The 16,135-nt window shown below is 38.2% G+C and overlaps 1 protein-coding gene across 10 annotated transcripts in view; it reads right to left on the bottom strand.

The window, feature by feature from the left end:
* The window catches only part of stxbp5l (syntaxin binding protein 5L), a 145,253-nt gene that overhangs the window by 28,722 nt on the left and 100,396 nt on the right, over positions 1-16,135 (bottom strand). For 5 of the 10 annotated variants that reach the window (XM_079618604.1, XM_079618608.1, XM_079618612.1 and 2 more), the window contains 10 exons: positions 13,786-13,858; positions 12,132-12,279; positions 11,969-12,036; positions 9,822-9,862; positions 8,600-8,817; positions 8,114-8,280; positions 7,807-7,932; positions 4,001-4,152; positions 1,382-1,450; positions 197-262 (listed from right to left, as the gene is read on the bottom strand). In XM_079618604.1, coding sequence (XP_079474730.1) covers positions 197-262; positions 1,382-1,450; positions 4,001-4,152; positions 7,807-7,932; positions 8,114-8,280; positions 8,600-8,817; positions 9,822-9,862; positions 11,969-12,036; positions 12,132-12,279; positions 13,786-13,858 — 1,128 coding nt within the window. The remainder of the gene's footprint in view (positions 1-196; positions 263-1,381; positions 1,451-4,000; positions 4,153-7,806; positions 7,933-8,113; positions 8,281-8,599; positions 8,818-9,821; positions 9,863-11,968; positions 12,037-12,131; positions 12,280-13,785; positions 13,859-16,135) is intronic. The other 5 variants (XM_079618613.1, XM_079618606.1, XM_079618610.1 and 2 more) reach the window with 2 other exon arrangements.

The following is a 16,135-nucleotide window of genomic DNA, read 5'->3' as shown; positions in this document are numbered from 1 at the left end:
GTACTTTGTACTGTGTGTGTGTGTGTGGATGGCCGTGTTCGTCCACCACCATCAAAGAGCATTTTTGATCCAGTATTTGAGGTGGGTGTGGTTATATTAAGCGGGTGTGACCAAACATGGGTGTGCCTATTAAAGGTAGACAGACGTATGTGTGATTATTAAAAGTAGTGAGAATATCGGAGGTGGGTGTGGTTACCTGAGGTGGGTGACTTGCTCCTCTCCAGGTCCAAAGACACCTGATTATCAGAAAGCTCCGTAAGGCCTGCCATGGAGGAACATGGAAGGCACGGTAAGAGGACGCAGATGATAATACCACTAGTTTCCATTATCACCAAACACATCTGCATGCATCAAACCACCAGGACAAACAATGTGGTCTGGGACACTATCATGATCCTGGAGCGATTCAAGGAAGATGTGTATACATCTTCATAACATACAGTTTTTAAACTATAAACTAGGTGTACATACTTTAGCCATGACGTGGTTGTTTAACTCTTGTCTGCTGTGAACATGATATATTCAACCACATATATACAGGTATATTAACTCCAGAATCAAACATGTACACCAACACCACCAACAATTCCATGCATGTGTGTGTATGCAGGAGAGAGAAAGAAGAAACAAAATTGTATCGATGTTACTCAAGGCACGACGGTAAATTCTAAGGCCTGCACTGCATCAATATCAATCAGTTCATGAGAGTGTGTGCAAACTAAAGTTCTTCTGAAAAGTAGACGTATAACAGATCTCAATGACTTAAAAGAATGAATAATGAAATATTATGGTCATATAGAGGAATGCAGTGAAAGCCTCATTTTCACAAGTGTGATAATTCCATCAGCAGAGTCTGTTTTTGTATAGCAAAATCTTGGGCCATTCTGATCACCAGAAATATGTCAGATTAAAAAAAATACTTTAAATACAAAGGTCACTTCCAATGTTTTTTTTAAAAGCTTCACTATTTTAGCAATGTTGACTTAAATTAGTAGAATGAGTTGACTTTAGTATGAGTATGAAATTTGTTTTCATACTCCCGCAAATTCCAACAAAAATTTTGGATTAAATGGAAATGGTTAAATGGTTCATTACACAAACCATTGGCACAAATCAGTAAACCACTTAGCAAGGAGACAATCAAAGATTGAAGATTTCAATGTATGCAAATTCAGGATATGTTATGATATTCCATAACAATTCATTGAATTGCAATAAATAATAATATATTGCACTGAATTAGTAATTGCAGAACAGTAATTCTACCTTGGTAATCTTCATCAAAACAACACATTTTTGATAAATGACATCCCATTGTCTGTGGTTTGTCTCCTTGCTGTTGTGATGCCCCCGCCGGCGCTTCACTGGAGACGTGACTTACTCTGGTAGGAAGTACGGATCCGTTTCTTTGAATCGGAATAAAAGCTAGACAGGCCACGCATGCAAAAGTCTGCAACAGCGCCCCCATGCCCCAGCACCGCCACCCACAAGAGGAGAGATGGAGCGAGGGAGGAAAAGAGGAGGAGAGAAGAACAAAACAGGCTCAGAGTGACAAAACGCGTGTGACCACAAGACCCAGTGTATCGAGGGAGAGAATGAAGGCATAAAGCTTGGAAAATTGAGCCTAACCTTTTGTATTTTCTCTCTTCCAAAAAACAACAAAAATTAAGGCAAAAAAACAACAACAAAAAAACAGCTAAACAGAAGGAAACAGCTTTTTGGGATTAATAGCCACCTCAACTGTAGCAATGCAATTGCTCAAACAAACAAACCAATAAAAATAACGTAAGTACAAAATATGAACAAATAAAAATGGCTCCTCTCTCACCTGTGGAAATGATATTGCACAAACAAACAAACAAAAATAACATATGAACAAATAAAAATGTCTCCTCTCATCTGTGTCTATCTAAAAGTGTATGTGTGCAGGCGTGAATAAATTTTGCAGACAGATACCGTCTAAGGCGGATCACCTGAGCTACACTGTCTTCGCTCCTTCACAACATTGCATTTGTTGAATAGAAGGTAACCAACCATTTGAATTTTTACAGAGCAAACTGCGGCATCACTGATAAAGTGGGGTCCAAAAGTCTGAGACCTGACTGAAATTCTGGGATTCAAAATGTATTTTAAACCTGGGGATAAACAGAAACAAAAATTCAATAAAAAATATTTTTTTGTGATACACCATGAATAAGAAATATATAAGACTGCACTGTTTTCTGTCACTTATTAAATAAGCATATTTGTGACCATTTCTCAACCAGCCATGATAAATGTATTCACTAGAAACCAAATCAGCATTTTGGAATGATTTCTGAAGGATCATATGACACTGAAGACTAGAGTAATGGCCTTGAAATTATGTGTGCCATCACAGAAATAAATGACAGTGTATATAAAAGTACTATTAATACACAAAAGTAATATTAAGTTTAAATGAGAGAAAATTACTGAGTGTAGCCAATTTGTTATACTGACAACATCATTTGCAATAGGGATTTTCACACTGCATTTAACCCTGGGTTATCGTCGCTCTAAACACCGCTTTTAACTACGGGTAAAGGAGCGTTTCACGCTTTTAATTTAGAAGCGGGGTTAGCACCGCTTTTTACCCGGGGTTATGAAACTCTGGTAAGGAGCAGGGTTAGCACTGCTTTTGCGGTGTTAACTCAGCATTGCGGTGACAAACTTGTACAGTGTAAAACGATGCAGTGTTAGAATGTTACAACTACAGTAGATGCTAGCAACCGACAACCAATCAAGTGCCTCCTATTCACACGCTTTTGGCAGGCACGGAAACACAGCGCAATGTATATAAACATAATTTCTGCATTCGATAGGATAAAAACGGCGATGGAAAACCCAACAATTGGAGTGAAGAGACCATTTAATTCTTAATAAAAATACACTCTTGATATTAGTCAGCAATGTGTAATATGAGGTCATGCAATGCTAGAGCCTTTATGTAAACAGGTCACATGCTGCATAGTGATACTGACACCTTAAATATGCAAATAAGGACTTTAACAGTGTGAAACGTGAATAAAGATAACCCAGGATTCCAGGGTTTAGAGTGACCCAGGGTGAACTTTCAAGTGTGAAAAGCCCTAATGAAAAAACTGCATTGACATTTTTTAAAATAGAAACATTTTGACTACGTCTCAGACACTTGGATTCCACCATACACGAAGAGAAAGACTAAAGAACATAATCAATGTTAGACTGAAAACAGAGGGGGACTTCTGGCCCTTCAGATCATCAGATGGGAAAACACACTGACCATAGTGTGTGGGTGAGCATTAAGACGTTCTCTGTCTTTTTCGAGAGCTTACATAAGGTACAGATCAAAATCATTCTTCGACCGCACCAAACGACCTTTCTGCCCACCTCTGCATCTCCATGTCGGCTCAAAGCCTCTCGGTTTCTAAAGATACGGCTGCCTGAACAAGAGGAGGGAGAGCGACCGCTTTGAAGTGAGGAGCCAGCATGGCCGCCTCCCCACAGCTTCCTTTTGATGAAGCTGAAAACAGATCTTCATCTCCAGCTTTCACTTATGACATCTTTCTCTGGATGGTATGTGTGAGTGTAAGTGTGTATGTGCGTGAGCAGTCGAGGTAGGAGGATAGAGGAGGGCAGGTGGAGCGAGATCTGTGCTGGATTAGTAACAGCGAGTCCGTATGGTAGGTTACGCTGTGTTCTCTGTTAGGTGTCGTGCTCAGGCAAAGACCAACATCAACAGAGACACAACAGACGACATGCAGCGAGGCAACCATGAATGCAGTCTGTCCCATGCAGTTAAAGAGAGGGACTGTGTGTGAGACAGACTATTTTCAGGCAAGGACAGAAGTTAGATTTGCAAAGTTAGTTTTTGATGGCTGAAATGCTGAGCATGTTTGCAGATGCATGCCAGTGACATGTGTGTTCACAGCTGGTATTACAGAGAAACACAATGTATTTGAACATTTGCGGGCTTCTGAGACACATTGTGCATGTGTACCTGATGTGGACTGCCGGTTTTTGCGAGGAGAGCGTGTTAGTCGCTGGAAAGGGTCTGCGGATCCGTACAGCTCCAGGGTGTTCATACATAGCAGAATGGTTTTCTGCAGGTAGTCCACAACTGCCAAACCATTGCAGTTACCTACAGCCAACCTGTACAAACACACACACTCACTGATCATACACAACTATGTTTCTTAGTAAAAGTGTCAGTTATCCAAAAGCCCATTATAAAGTCAAGTTCAGTCATGACTAACAATACTTTTGCTATTGCAGTCATGATTAAATATAATACAATTACTGAATGTAACATTATGTCCACTTTAACGCATCCTCTGAGTCGGCTGCGATACTCGCCGTGAAATGGGCTGAGGCCGCAATATGGCTGTGTGCATCGGGTTGATAAAAAGTGTTAAAATTTTGGATTTCGTTAGAGCAGTTTGTTTAGTACGAGGCTGAATCCAGCTACTTATTTGTTTGTCATTTTTTGAAGCGTGAGCCTATAATTCTAAAGATTCTCTCTCTTTCTCTTTCTGTCTCTGTCTCTCTCTCTCTATGGGACTACTATGTACAACAAGCAGAATAATAAAAAAAAAAAAAAAAAAAAAAAAAGGGTATAAAAGGTTAGAAAGTATGACGTTTGCGGTGTCAGTCAAGCCCGAAGCAAGGGGTGTACCCAAAGTAATGCATTACTGACACCAGCTGCCATATCACCCTGTAGCCCAAGACTGGTTGCTCACTGAAGCTAAGCAGGGTTGAGCCTGTTTACAACCTGGATGGGAGACTCCAGGGAAAACCAGGTTGCTGCTGGAGGAGGTGTTAGTGAGACCAGTAGGGGATGCTCACCCTGTGGTCTGTGTGGGTCCATACGCCCCAGTATAGTGATGGGGACACAATACTGTCAAAGAGTACCGTCCTTCGGATGAGACGTAAAACCGAGGTCCTGCCTCTCTGTGGCCACAAAAAAATCCCAAGATGTCTTTTGAAAAAGTAGGGGTGTAACCCTGGCATCCAGGTCAAATTTGCCCAGTGGCCTCTGTCCATCATGGCCTCCTAATCATCCCTATATACGAGTTGGCTTCATCACTCTGTCTCCTCTCCACCAATAAGCTGGTGTGTGGTGGGTGTTCTGGCGCAATATGGCTGCCGTCACATCATCCAGGGGGATGCTGCACATTGGTGGTGGTTGAGAAGATTACCCCTTCTATACAAAAAAGCTTTGAGTGCAGAGAAAAGCACTATATAAATGTAATGAATTATTATTATTATGGCAACTACGTCTCAAGACAGTCTTGGGACAGATAAAAATAAACAGTAAATAACTTTCTAGTGACTTTCAAGTACGCATCAAATATACTAAACACAGAAGCTTGAACGTGTGTGTGACGCACTAGCAAAGACCTAATTGGTTCTTGCGTGTCACATGCACATTTGAGCTTCTTTTCCTTTGGGGGTTGGCAAACCCACTTGAAGGTGCATACCGCCACCTACTGCTTTACTTTACTTTATTTATTTTACATCAGCTGTGACGTACGACGAATAACTAAATTAATCGGAAGTGACAGTAAATACTTGGTTGTTAAAAATAATTATATTTCAAATAAATGCTGATGTTTTGAATTTTCTTTTGATAAAAGAATCTTCAAAGAAAGAATTCATCAAAACATGTAAAATGCTATAAAACTTTAAAATATATATTTAACCATTACAATTTATTTAGTTATATAAATTGTAATAATTTTTTCCATTGATTTTCACTGTAGTTCACTAAAATATTACATTTACATCATAAACACTAATTTTTTATTCAAAATAAATACATTAAACTTTAATTTAGTCTAGAATGCTAAACATCAAACATGTTCTCCAAGGGGTATATGAAACTTTATAAGATCAGCTGCAAGAGACTGATTATAAGCTGTTCCATCAATCACTGGTAAAACACACATCCCTGGGCCCAATCATGAACAAACAAATCTCAAGACACACTGAATGACACTGAGTGTGCAGTGGCATTTAGGCTAGGTTTACACTAGTGCATTTTCGTTTTAAAACGCATACCTTTTGCTAAGGTTACTACACCTTGCATCCATACTACTCCGGAGATTTCAACTCTCGAAAAACAAGACTGTTGGAAACGCTCCCATTTTAGTTTGAGAACTCCAGCATTGCATTTCCGTGTAGACGGACCAAAACGGAGACTTTTGAAAACAAAGGTGTGGATGCCCACATTGGGTCTTCTGGATCATTGCATATCTTTCTCTTATTCGTCAAGCCCCTATCATATGAACATTATAGGCTACTAACGGAAGACAACAATAACATACCAGCCTCGACGACCATAACATGGAAACAACAACATGGAGACGGAACTGCAAGCTTTGCTGACTTTGTTGTCCTTTTTATCAGCCATTGTGCAGTTAAACTCTATATTTTATACAGCAGCTGCCTACATGCGCAAGAGGTCAGCTATCATTAGAACAATTGACAACAAATCTGCAAATGTACAGTTGTACACTCATGCCCAGTGTGCACGAATGGTCATGTGACATGTGTATTCGGTCATGTAGTGTGGACAGAAATAATTTCTGAAACTCAGTGGAAACACCAGTACGGACGAGGATCATTTTAAAGCCTGGAACACACCAAGCTGATGAAAGCCGACTGTGTTGTCGCCTCGCGCCGGGGTAAAAAGCTGCATTTGAACACACCGAGAGAACTACAGCCGACTGTCACTGCGCGTTCTGCGCCTGCGTGTAAATGTGAAACCTTCTATTTCTGCAGATATATTCGTCTATATTCGTCATTCAAAAGGGGAAACCGACGCTGCAGGCTGCAGATACACAAACCGTAAACAGAGCAATGCGTGCTTACCGTTTTGAATATCAATCCTGCTACACACTTTATTTATTCCACTCCGCTCATGTTGATATTGAAATATTCACCAAGGAAGATTCAGGTAAGATGACGTAACATTAGAACAGCCTTCTATCTGTACCGTTTTGACTTCTTTGCTCGCTGTTTTGCTATTATTCTCATGCACTGACTCGTTCAGTAAGCTGAACAGCCAATCAGAGTTCCCTCTTTCACAGACGGCCCGACGTCGATTCAACATGTAAAATCGGCCGAAACAAAGCCGACGAGGACCAATTTCAGCCGACGGTGCGGAACACACTGAGAAAACTTAGTCGGCCGGCGCACAAAAACTGCCTGATGGCCGACCGTCGGCTTGGGTGTGTTCCAGGCTTAAAATGCCGTGTTAAAACGAAAACACACTAGTCTGGACATAGCTTCAATCTGCTGGACTGAATTCAAAGTATTGCTGTCAATTGAAGCCAAACATCACTATGGAAACCTTTGCTCATAATTAAGATTGCACATGGTTGCAACTGAATCAAAACAGTATGACAAAAAGATAAATATTCGAAAGGAGGCCAAATTACAACTAAGAGTTTTACCACTTTAATCAAAAACACCCCATGAGCTGGGATATTAACATCTGGACACATGAGGCTGGAGTGTGCAGTGATGACAAAATCAATTACATTAAACATGGGAGGACTGATATGAGTCAGAGAAGACTCATATACCACACAATCATGTTTGATTACCATACTAACATGCTATGGTACATCAGTCCAAACAGGTAAAAAAAAAATCTTGGTATTACCACTGTATATTTTAATGCTAATTCTATGGTATTTTTATGCAAGAAACAGTAGAAGACAGAATATAAAATTAGAGGAAAAAGTGAAGATTCTATTGGATGAATAAAATGGATAACATAAAAGAGGAGGAGTCACTTACAGTCCATAGGCAGAATTTAAATCCAGGCTGGTGATTTGTTGTGGCGGCTCGCCATCAATCCATAATAACTGAACCACCAGCTCCGCCTGGTATCCAGGAGGCATTCGGATCATACGATCTTTAACCCTGAGAGGTAAGTATTCAAATTTAGTTTAATGTAGAATCTAATTTGATTGTTAAACTTTTATTAAACCTAATGTGTTCTATATTGTATTGTCTAGTAGTAAGTAAGTAAGCTAACAATGTCCCGTCAAGTCCTACATACAGTAGAAAAACATAAAACATTGTGATTTTTGTGTGGTCTAACTTGAGGCAACTGATGCTGTCCCGTGCGCTGTCCGGCGTGTTGCTGCGGGGACTGGGGGGTTGTGGTTGGGGTGAGAGACCGCTGGGGTCTGAATAACATGGAGTGTTCTCTGTGTCCGACGGAGAGATGACGTCCTCCATCTCACACTGCAGCCGCACCTCTAATGACTTCAATGGAGTATTCACACACAATATAAAGTTAATTCATCAAATCCATAGCATGCATTTAAAAAAGAAGATATTTTGAAGAATATTTTAACTGATTTTGTCCATTCAGTAAGTCAATTGGGTCCAGAGTTGTTTTGGACCCATTTGGGTTTAATTGTTTGGACAAAATCAGTTGAGATATTCTTTAAAATATATTATTCTGTATACAGAAAGACCATACAGAAGGGTTTGAAACAGCATGATGGTGAGTAAACGTTGACAGAATCAATTTTTTGGGGTGAACTATCCCTTTAAAAGAACAGAAGTTTTCTCAACTCACCGTGATGGTGGTGTTGGCGTCATGTTTGCTGAAGCGGTACAGGATGACGTGGGCACTGGTGCCGACTACACAAAAGATACGGCTCTGCGGGCACCAGCTGATCATCTGAACGGCGTAGGGGTCTTCCTCAACAAGCTCGCCGCTGCGTCCCACGTCTCCACTCTTAGGATTCTCAAATACCTTTGATGTCTTGAGCTTATACAACATCTGCAGTGTGACTGACAGAGATGGAGGTTATCACCTCATCACATCGTATTACATAATGAATGTGATGCACAGGGTGTTAAAACGGAAACAATGCTTTAAATGAAAATATTCTGTGTTTAGTCCAAGTTAAGCTTAATCGACAGCACCTAATGGTGGCATGATTACCACAAAGAATAGTGTCTCTACTTTTAGAGGGGGAAAAAAGGTTTAAATCAAGACAATTAAGGCACATTCACACCATGGATGATAACTTCAATGATAACTATAATTATAAAGTTTTAAAAATTGCTATCATTTTTTTGAGAATAGAGAAGTCCACAACACACTTAAACAATAACAACACAGAGATATAAAAAAAATTCAGCTGATGACAGCCAATCAGAGCTTGTGCATTTAAAGCAGAAGACAACATAACCGCAGCACGCACATATAATAAACAGAACGTTGTTGTTCATTGGTGTGGATACTAATATAGTTTTTTTATACTTATCTTTATAGTTATCATTCTTGGTGTGACCAGGCCTTAACAAAGGAAGTGGATGGGGTCAATCTGTTAACAATAAAATATCCGAATTAAAAAATAACAAATTAAACTTGCCTGTGTAAAATTATATTCAGCTTCGTTGCCTTGCAACAGAACACCACCCTCTAACCTTAGATTGACTAAAATGATGACTTTATGGCTTACATAGCATTTAAGTAACCTCAACTTAAAAAAAAAAAAAAAGTAAACAAGGGGAGATCAAGGGATGATGTGGTAATCAACATTATGCCAAAAATGCTGTCAAATGAGCTTAACTTGTATTGAACCCGGAATATTCTTTTAAGTAATGGCCATGGTTGTGAAACCATCACATATAGGTGTGGTTTTTGGGTGTCCATTTTGGTTATATTGGTTTTGAATTGTAAAGAATGAAAAATAAGGTATCGTATGGCAGAGGTAAAAAAAGCGTGAGATGGAACAGCATGAGGCTGAAGGGGGGGGGGGAAAGCTCTTCAAAGCGAAGACACTTACTCGCTGTGGCATCCCAAAACTTTATCGATCCGTCTGCATGTCTGTGGGGGACAGCAAAGAGGAAGGACAAAGAGTGATCGTATGAGCGAATGAGTGTATGTGTTAAACCGCTTAAGAGAGAGCAGGCAATGACAGCTATGGAAACAGGAGGAAAAAAGAGGCAGAGAGAACAACAGGCAGGGTCAATAGCACTATTGAATTAAAGGGGAGAAGTGCGATACATTTACCAATGAGAGCCAAGCAGGAGGGCACATTTAGACATCACTGACTTCAAGTGAAAACAAACGCAATCAATGCATGCTTCAGAACAAAAACAAAATCAATCCAGAGTTTTCAAGCAAATAAAAATTCTATAAATGACCTCCATGTGTGGGTGGAAAGTTTCACTTTTTGAGACAGGGGTGTCAAACTATTTTGAAGGGTCACCTTGTGTGGGCCGATCTGTTCATTTGTTATACCTGCACAACAAACCTTCAGAAACTACTAAAGATAAAGATTATGCTTTCAAAAAAATAAAAAAATTCAGCTGCAAGAAAAGGGAGCAGATAGATTTTACTACTTTCATCAAGAAGCCTTTAGATTACATAAACATGAAACTGAAATCATAACATCAGTTGACGCGGTGGAAATTATACTGATATTCATAACAACTACTGAGAGTGTGAAAGGTGAGTTTTCAGAGTTTTATTTTTCTAAGTCCACAGAGACAAAAATTTGAAGAAACACCCATTAATGCATTATATCTAAAATCATTTAGTTGAGACTTGGAAGCAAGTGTGACATTCAGTTTTTATCCCCAATATGTTTCCTTCTACTTTGTCAATACTGCTGTGAGCAACAGTTGTCACCCACATATTAAGTTTGAGATTTAAAAAAACAAAACACAAATTTGATGCTCATGTTAAATGCACACTATGTAATGTTTGGCCCTCTAGCGGTAAGAACAATGATTTGGTTGTGCTCTGCCCCTGCGTGACTCTGCTTTATGAGAAGCAGGATAACTATATTCATCCACATTCACTACTATGCTTAATAGATATAGTAGATATAGATATAGTAATACAAATTACATCTCCACATCACTTTTAAAACATTTCAAATCCCTTAGCCCTCATCATCTCCGAAAAGCCAAGCCAAGCTAATGATGATTCTTGTTTTATTACGTGCTCTGTCACATTCTCTTTTTGCCAGCAGACTCTCTCTTTTTTTTTTTAAACGGGTGATTCCCCAAAGGTTCGAGATACAGCATGCTCCATGTCAACCATGGAGCAACTTTTCACTATTTACGGATATGACGGGACACAAACGGGTGAGTAACATATGTATTGAATTTCCGATGAAAACCATCCCAGCAGGTCTAAAATCTAAACCTTATAATAGGCTTACTATAGTGAATCAGGGTAAGACAAAAACATGTTTTGGAAGAAGGACTGAGCTGTATTGACTCATTATTTACATTTTGTTAATTCTGAAACAAAAGTTACATAGTGCACCTTACCTTTAAATGCTACAAATTGCTGTCTATTTTTTTATTCCAATGCCTAAGTTTAAAATGTATGTAAAAATTTGTTTATGTTTTTTGTCAAATAAAAACTAAATCATTACGGTTTCCAATAATTTTATGCAACAATATTTCAAGAGCAGCATATAAAGCATACTCCTCAAATGGCTTCAACATGTTTAGCTGTACTGCTAAAACTGACATGTTTTGTTAAATCAATTTGTAATATACACTACCGTTCAAAAGTTTGGGGTCAGTAAGGAAATAGTTTTAAGAAGAAAAAAAAATTCAGCACAAATATATAAAATTGATCAAAAGTGGAAGTAAAGTTTTGTACATTGTTGTAAAAATATATATATTTCAAATTAATGCTATTCTTTTAAACTTCCTATTCATCCAACAATCCTGAAAAAAAAGAAAAAAAAGAAAGCCCCCTAGGTGAGCTTAAAAGACTTTCAAAAACATTAAACATTTTACTGACCCCAGACTTAAACTGTAGTTTATTCTAAGGTGTAAGCATGCAATACCAGAAATAATCAATAAAATAATACTTAATATGATACATGATACTGACATTTAGCCTTGTTTCTGAGCTTTCAGCCACAGATGCATGTTGAAAACATAAAGCACACACACATTCACTTACCCTGTAACGATAATCTCTGGATACGTCTGCGAACCGACCGTCCATGTTCCACCACTGACCGGCCACTCCTGAACACACACACACAAAAAAAGATGATGTTACATTGGAAATTTAAGAAACTCAGAAACAAAACTTTGTAAATTAGCTTAAAACTTTGACAAGCCTTGTGACTGTAGCCGGTCTTTTTGTGTTTGGCTCCTATGGAGTAAAGCACAGGTATGATGTCGGGGGGACAGTCGGCAAAGTAAGCAGTGCATGTGACTGGAGACTCATGGACGTCCATGGGGTATGGGTTCTCAAAGATAGGAAAACTAAAGGAGAGAGAGATTTATAAATGAACAACAGGTATTTATTAACCAGAAGATTTCTCTGAAGTCTGATTGCAAGAGTCACATTAAAAATTTCATAAAATAGCCAATATCTATACACGCATCTTTGACCGCACATTGACTGACTTCTGTATTAATGTGCATTACGTTGCTACAGTAAAGCATAAACAGAATACATCAGTGTCTCCAACCTTAAAGGATAGCTACCTGAAGGTGATAAAATGATCTGTAGGGCTACAAATTTGAAATACTTAAGAATGAGTTGTTATCATGATAAAAGAAACTAAGGCTATTTATAGAAAATGCCCTGTGGGCGACTCTATGTGGGCTACCAGGTACTGACTCCCACGGGTACTATATTGATGCCACTGAACTACATTTATGCAACTGAACTATATTACTCAAAAACTTAAGAATATTTTATTAATAATATGATATTGTAACGTATTATTAATAAATGTAAGTGTTAATGTCTTTTATCAAGTTGTTATTGCTGATATAAAAGTAATAAGATCAAGGTTGTGTGTGATTTTACCCCATTTTTCAATAAACCTGATCTTGAGTGGTAAAGTTCAAGTTAAAAGTTGGCATGAAATGGAAGTTAGTCTTTTCTTCTCTATTGCGATGTATAGCCGAGATGGCTTCTCGAAAAAGACTAAATGTAGGGCAGGAATTTTGTTAATCAGGAATTGATTGGATCCTTGTGGTTTACTATTGCTATGATGACGAGTGACAGGTTGTCCTGCCCTCACGCCAGTAAATACGTAGAAGAGATGTCGCTGCAAGAGGGATGAGAAGTTAGTTTGATTAAAGATTTTTTAAATAAGGATTTATAATAAATACTGCAAATAAACATTTATATATATATCAAAAAAGAATATATATATATATATATATGAGGAACTGTCAATTTGTGTATTTATGGCTACTTTAATGGAATATATGGATGACTGTCTGATTCTGAGAAGGTTTGAATGCAGCAGAAGAAATTGCCTTAGAGCAAAGGCTTCTTCTTTGTAGAGAAATGGCCTTAAAGCAAAGAAAACATTTGATGTCAAACTGCCAAAGTCTCTATGGCAGGATTGGTACTTAAAAGTGACAATCGGCCAGTCAGTGTGTGTCTGTGTATGAGATTCAGGCTGACCTTGGCTCTTGTTCTTAATAATGACTCATTTGATGGATGTTTATGAGTGACAACTCCATGATATTTACCCTTAACAGATAAACACACACCCACACAAACTCAGATTTAAAAACTTTTTCATAAACCATCTTTAAAATAACACACACACACACACACACACACACACACACACACACACAAACACACACAATATTTATTGGGTGTTGAGCGATGTTGCCTCTGGTAGAAGTACTAGTGTGAGTTGTTGTTGGAGTACATCACATTGAGTTACATCATTCAGACACACACACATGGCAGGAAGTGTGTGAGTATGATAGTGAAAAGAGAAAGATGAGATTGCTCACTTGCTCTGGGTTAAATCGACCACAACGAAATCTTTCTCCAGCAGAACCACCACCGCATACGGCTCCTGGACCTCTGTCAACACAAACACATCTCCACAAATCACCATCTATGAACTCTAGACAATGACAGCACAATAATAGATTCAATACTCTAGATGTATGGATATTACTTAATTTATAGGAGAAGTAATGTAGTACATCATTGGACCCCATTGGCTTTCATTGAATGGAAAATAATATTTCATTGAATAGTTATGTTTCACAGAAGAAAGTTATATAGGTTTTCATTATAAATTACAGAATACTTTTTTGGGGGGTGAAATATCCCTGTAATACGATGATACAACTTTAGGTAAACCATTTATAGTTTGATTCCCCTATAAGTGTAACCTTTGTGGTGCTTTAAAAAACATTTGTTTTTACTTGAGCATTCCCGACAGCCTGCCCAATGGCATGAAATCTGTTTTTACCAGCAACGGTAGACGGGTTGAGCATTCAAGAAACCCATTTAAAGTAATTATTTTTGCAATTTTATTTATTCTGGTGGTGTAGAAATTACACACTTCAGCTTTAATCTTTGTGAGGGAAAACTGGTGACAAGGTGACATCTTGAAACCAAGGGGAAGAAGGCATTAATTATGTTGTGTATTTGTGTGTAACAATTAAGCTCTGGAGACACAGTGGAATCCTAATGATACACGGTTCTCATGTTTTCTTTTATAAAAACTGTAAAGGTCTCGAAGATGTATAATGTACAATGTATAATGTACAGCGTGTAGGGATGTCAACGATTAATGGACGATCGATTAATTGTCGATAATACATTTAATCGATACAACTTTTTTCGATCATCGATTAAGCAGGTTCATGCGCGTGCGCGCTGCTCAACCGCGAAACAAAGTGAGTGCGTTTTGTTTGGGACCATTTTACACCTTCATTTTGACTATAAGTTTGTGTGTTCATTCGCAGCCTTTTGTTTCGTGCAAATGTAAGTTGGAATATTGTGTTTATTTTGAATATATCTGATGAATCTCATATAGGATGCGTTTCTTTGAGTTAAATAACGCGCTAGCAAACTAAGTGCTCCAGTTTAACGGTAGCCTTCATTCAGCGCGCGCAGCTCAAACAGAAATGCACGACTAATAATAACAATGAATAATTTGGGACTGACATATTACATAACATGAGAACACAATTGTATTAAATGGTTGTGAATGCATTGGGTTTAGTTGCCGTGTTCAGGGAGAGCACGTCCACAGTCACACACTCTGCATCTGAGGCGGCGCTGGTGACGCGTTGTATAGTAGGCTAGTCATTATATTTGATAATTATCAATGACATCGAAACATTCATCCATCGATCATGGGAATTTGTGAAAATAGACATCCCTAAACAACTGTTACAATAAAACATCAATTGAGCAATATAACATGCATTTTTATTCAGTATATAAGCAATATTTAGCTTTTTATGTTAAAGACACTATTGATTACGTGAGAAATTTACATTCTCAGGAAAATAGCCGCTTATCAGTTAATCGTTAATCGATCGATAAGGTCAATCAACTAATGATTAATGAATTAATCGATAATTTGCATCCCTAACAGTGTGTGTTGATTAGAGTGAACGAACAAGCAGAGAGTAGCAGGGAGAAAGGAAGATAAAAATTGGTAACAATTGAAACCACTTCACATTTGGTGGATGCTTGCTGTTTCTTTTCTGTTGTATTCTGGGTAACAAATTCTGTGCATGTGTACTTGCAGTGTTGGGGAAGCTACTCTGAAACTGTAGTTTGACAAGCTACAAGCTACTTATAAGTTAAAGTAGTTAAACTACAGTCAAGCTACCCTTTTGGAAAAGTAGTTAGCTACACTACAAGTTACTATCAAAAAGTAGCTAGCTACATTGAAACTACTTTTGATTTTTTTTGAACAACGTATAAATAACTGAATAAGTGTCTGAGGAATGTTTTAAGTAAAATATTTAGTGTTTAAAACAATGCAATACAATTATGATTTCAAAGAGTATTGTTTTATTACACACAACACTCAAATATCTCAGACTGTTTGTTAAAAGTGAAAAATTGCAACAAATATGAACTTGGACAAATAAGGCCATGGGTAATTAACATTAGTTGTTTCTCCATCCTCCAAATCTGTGGCAGCAACCACACAGCGTGCGCATACACTGTCACACACACACACACACACACACACACACTCACTCACTCACTCACTCTCACTCTCTCTCTATGTTGAACGGAATGGCTACTGTTATCTGCTTTTCAACAAATCATTTGCACTGTTGCACACATTTCTGTCATTTTTCGAAGCTATTGCCTGCAACATTG

This window comes from Phoxinus phoxinus (genome assembly GCF_949152265.1).
Source record: "Phoxinus phoxinus genome assembly, chromosome: 7".
NCBI lineage: Eukaryota > Metazoa > Chordata > Actinopteri > Cypriniformes > Leuciscidae > Phoxinus > Phoxinus phoxinus.
This window is presented reverse-complemented; position numbering and strand designations above follow the sequence as displayed.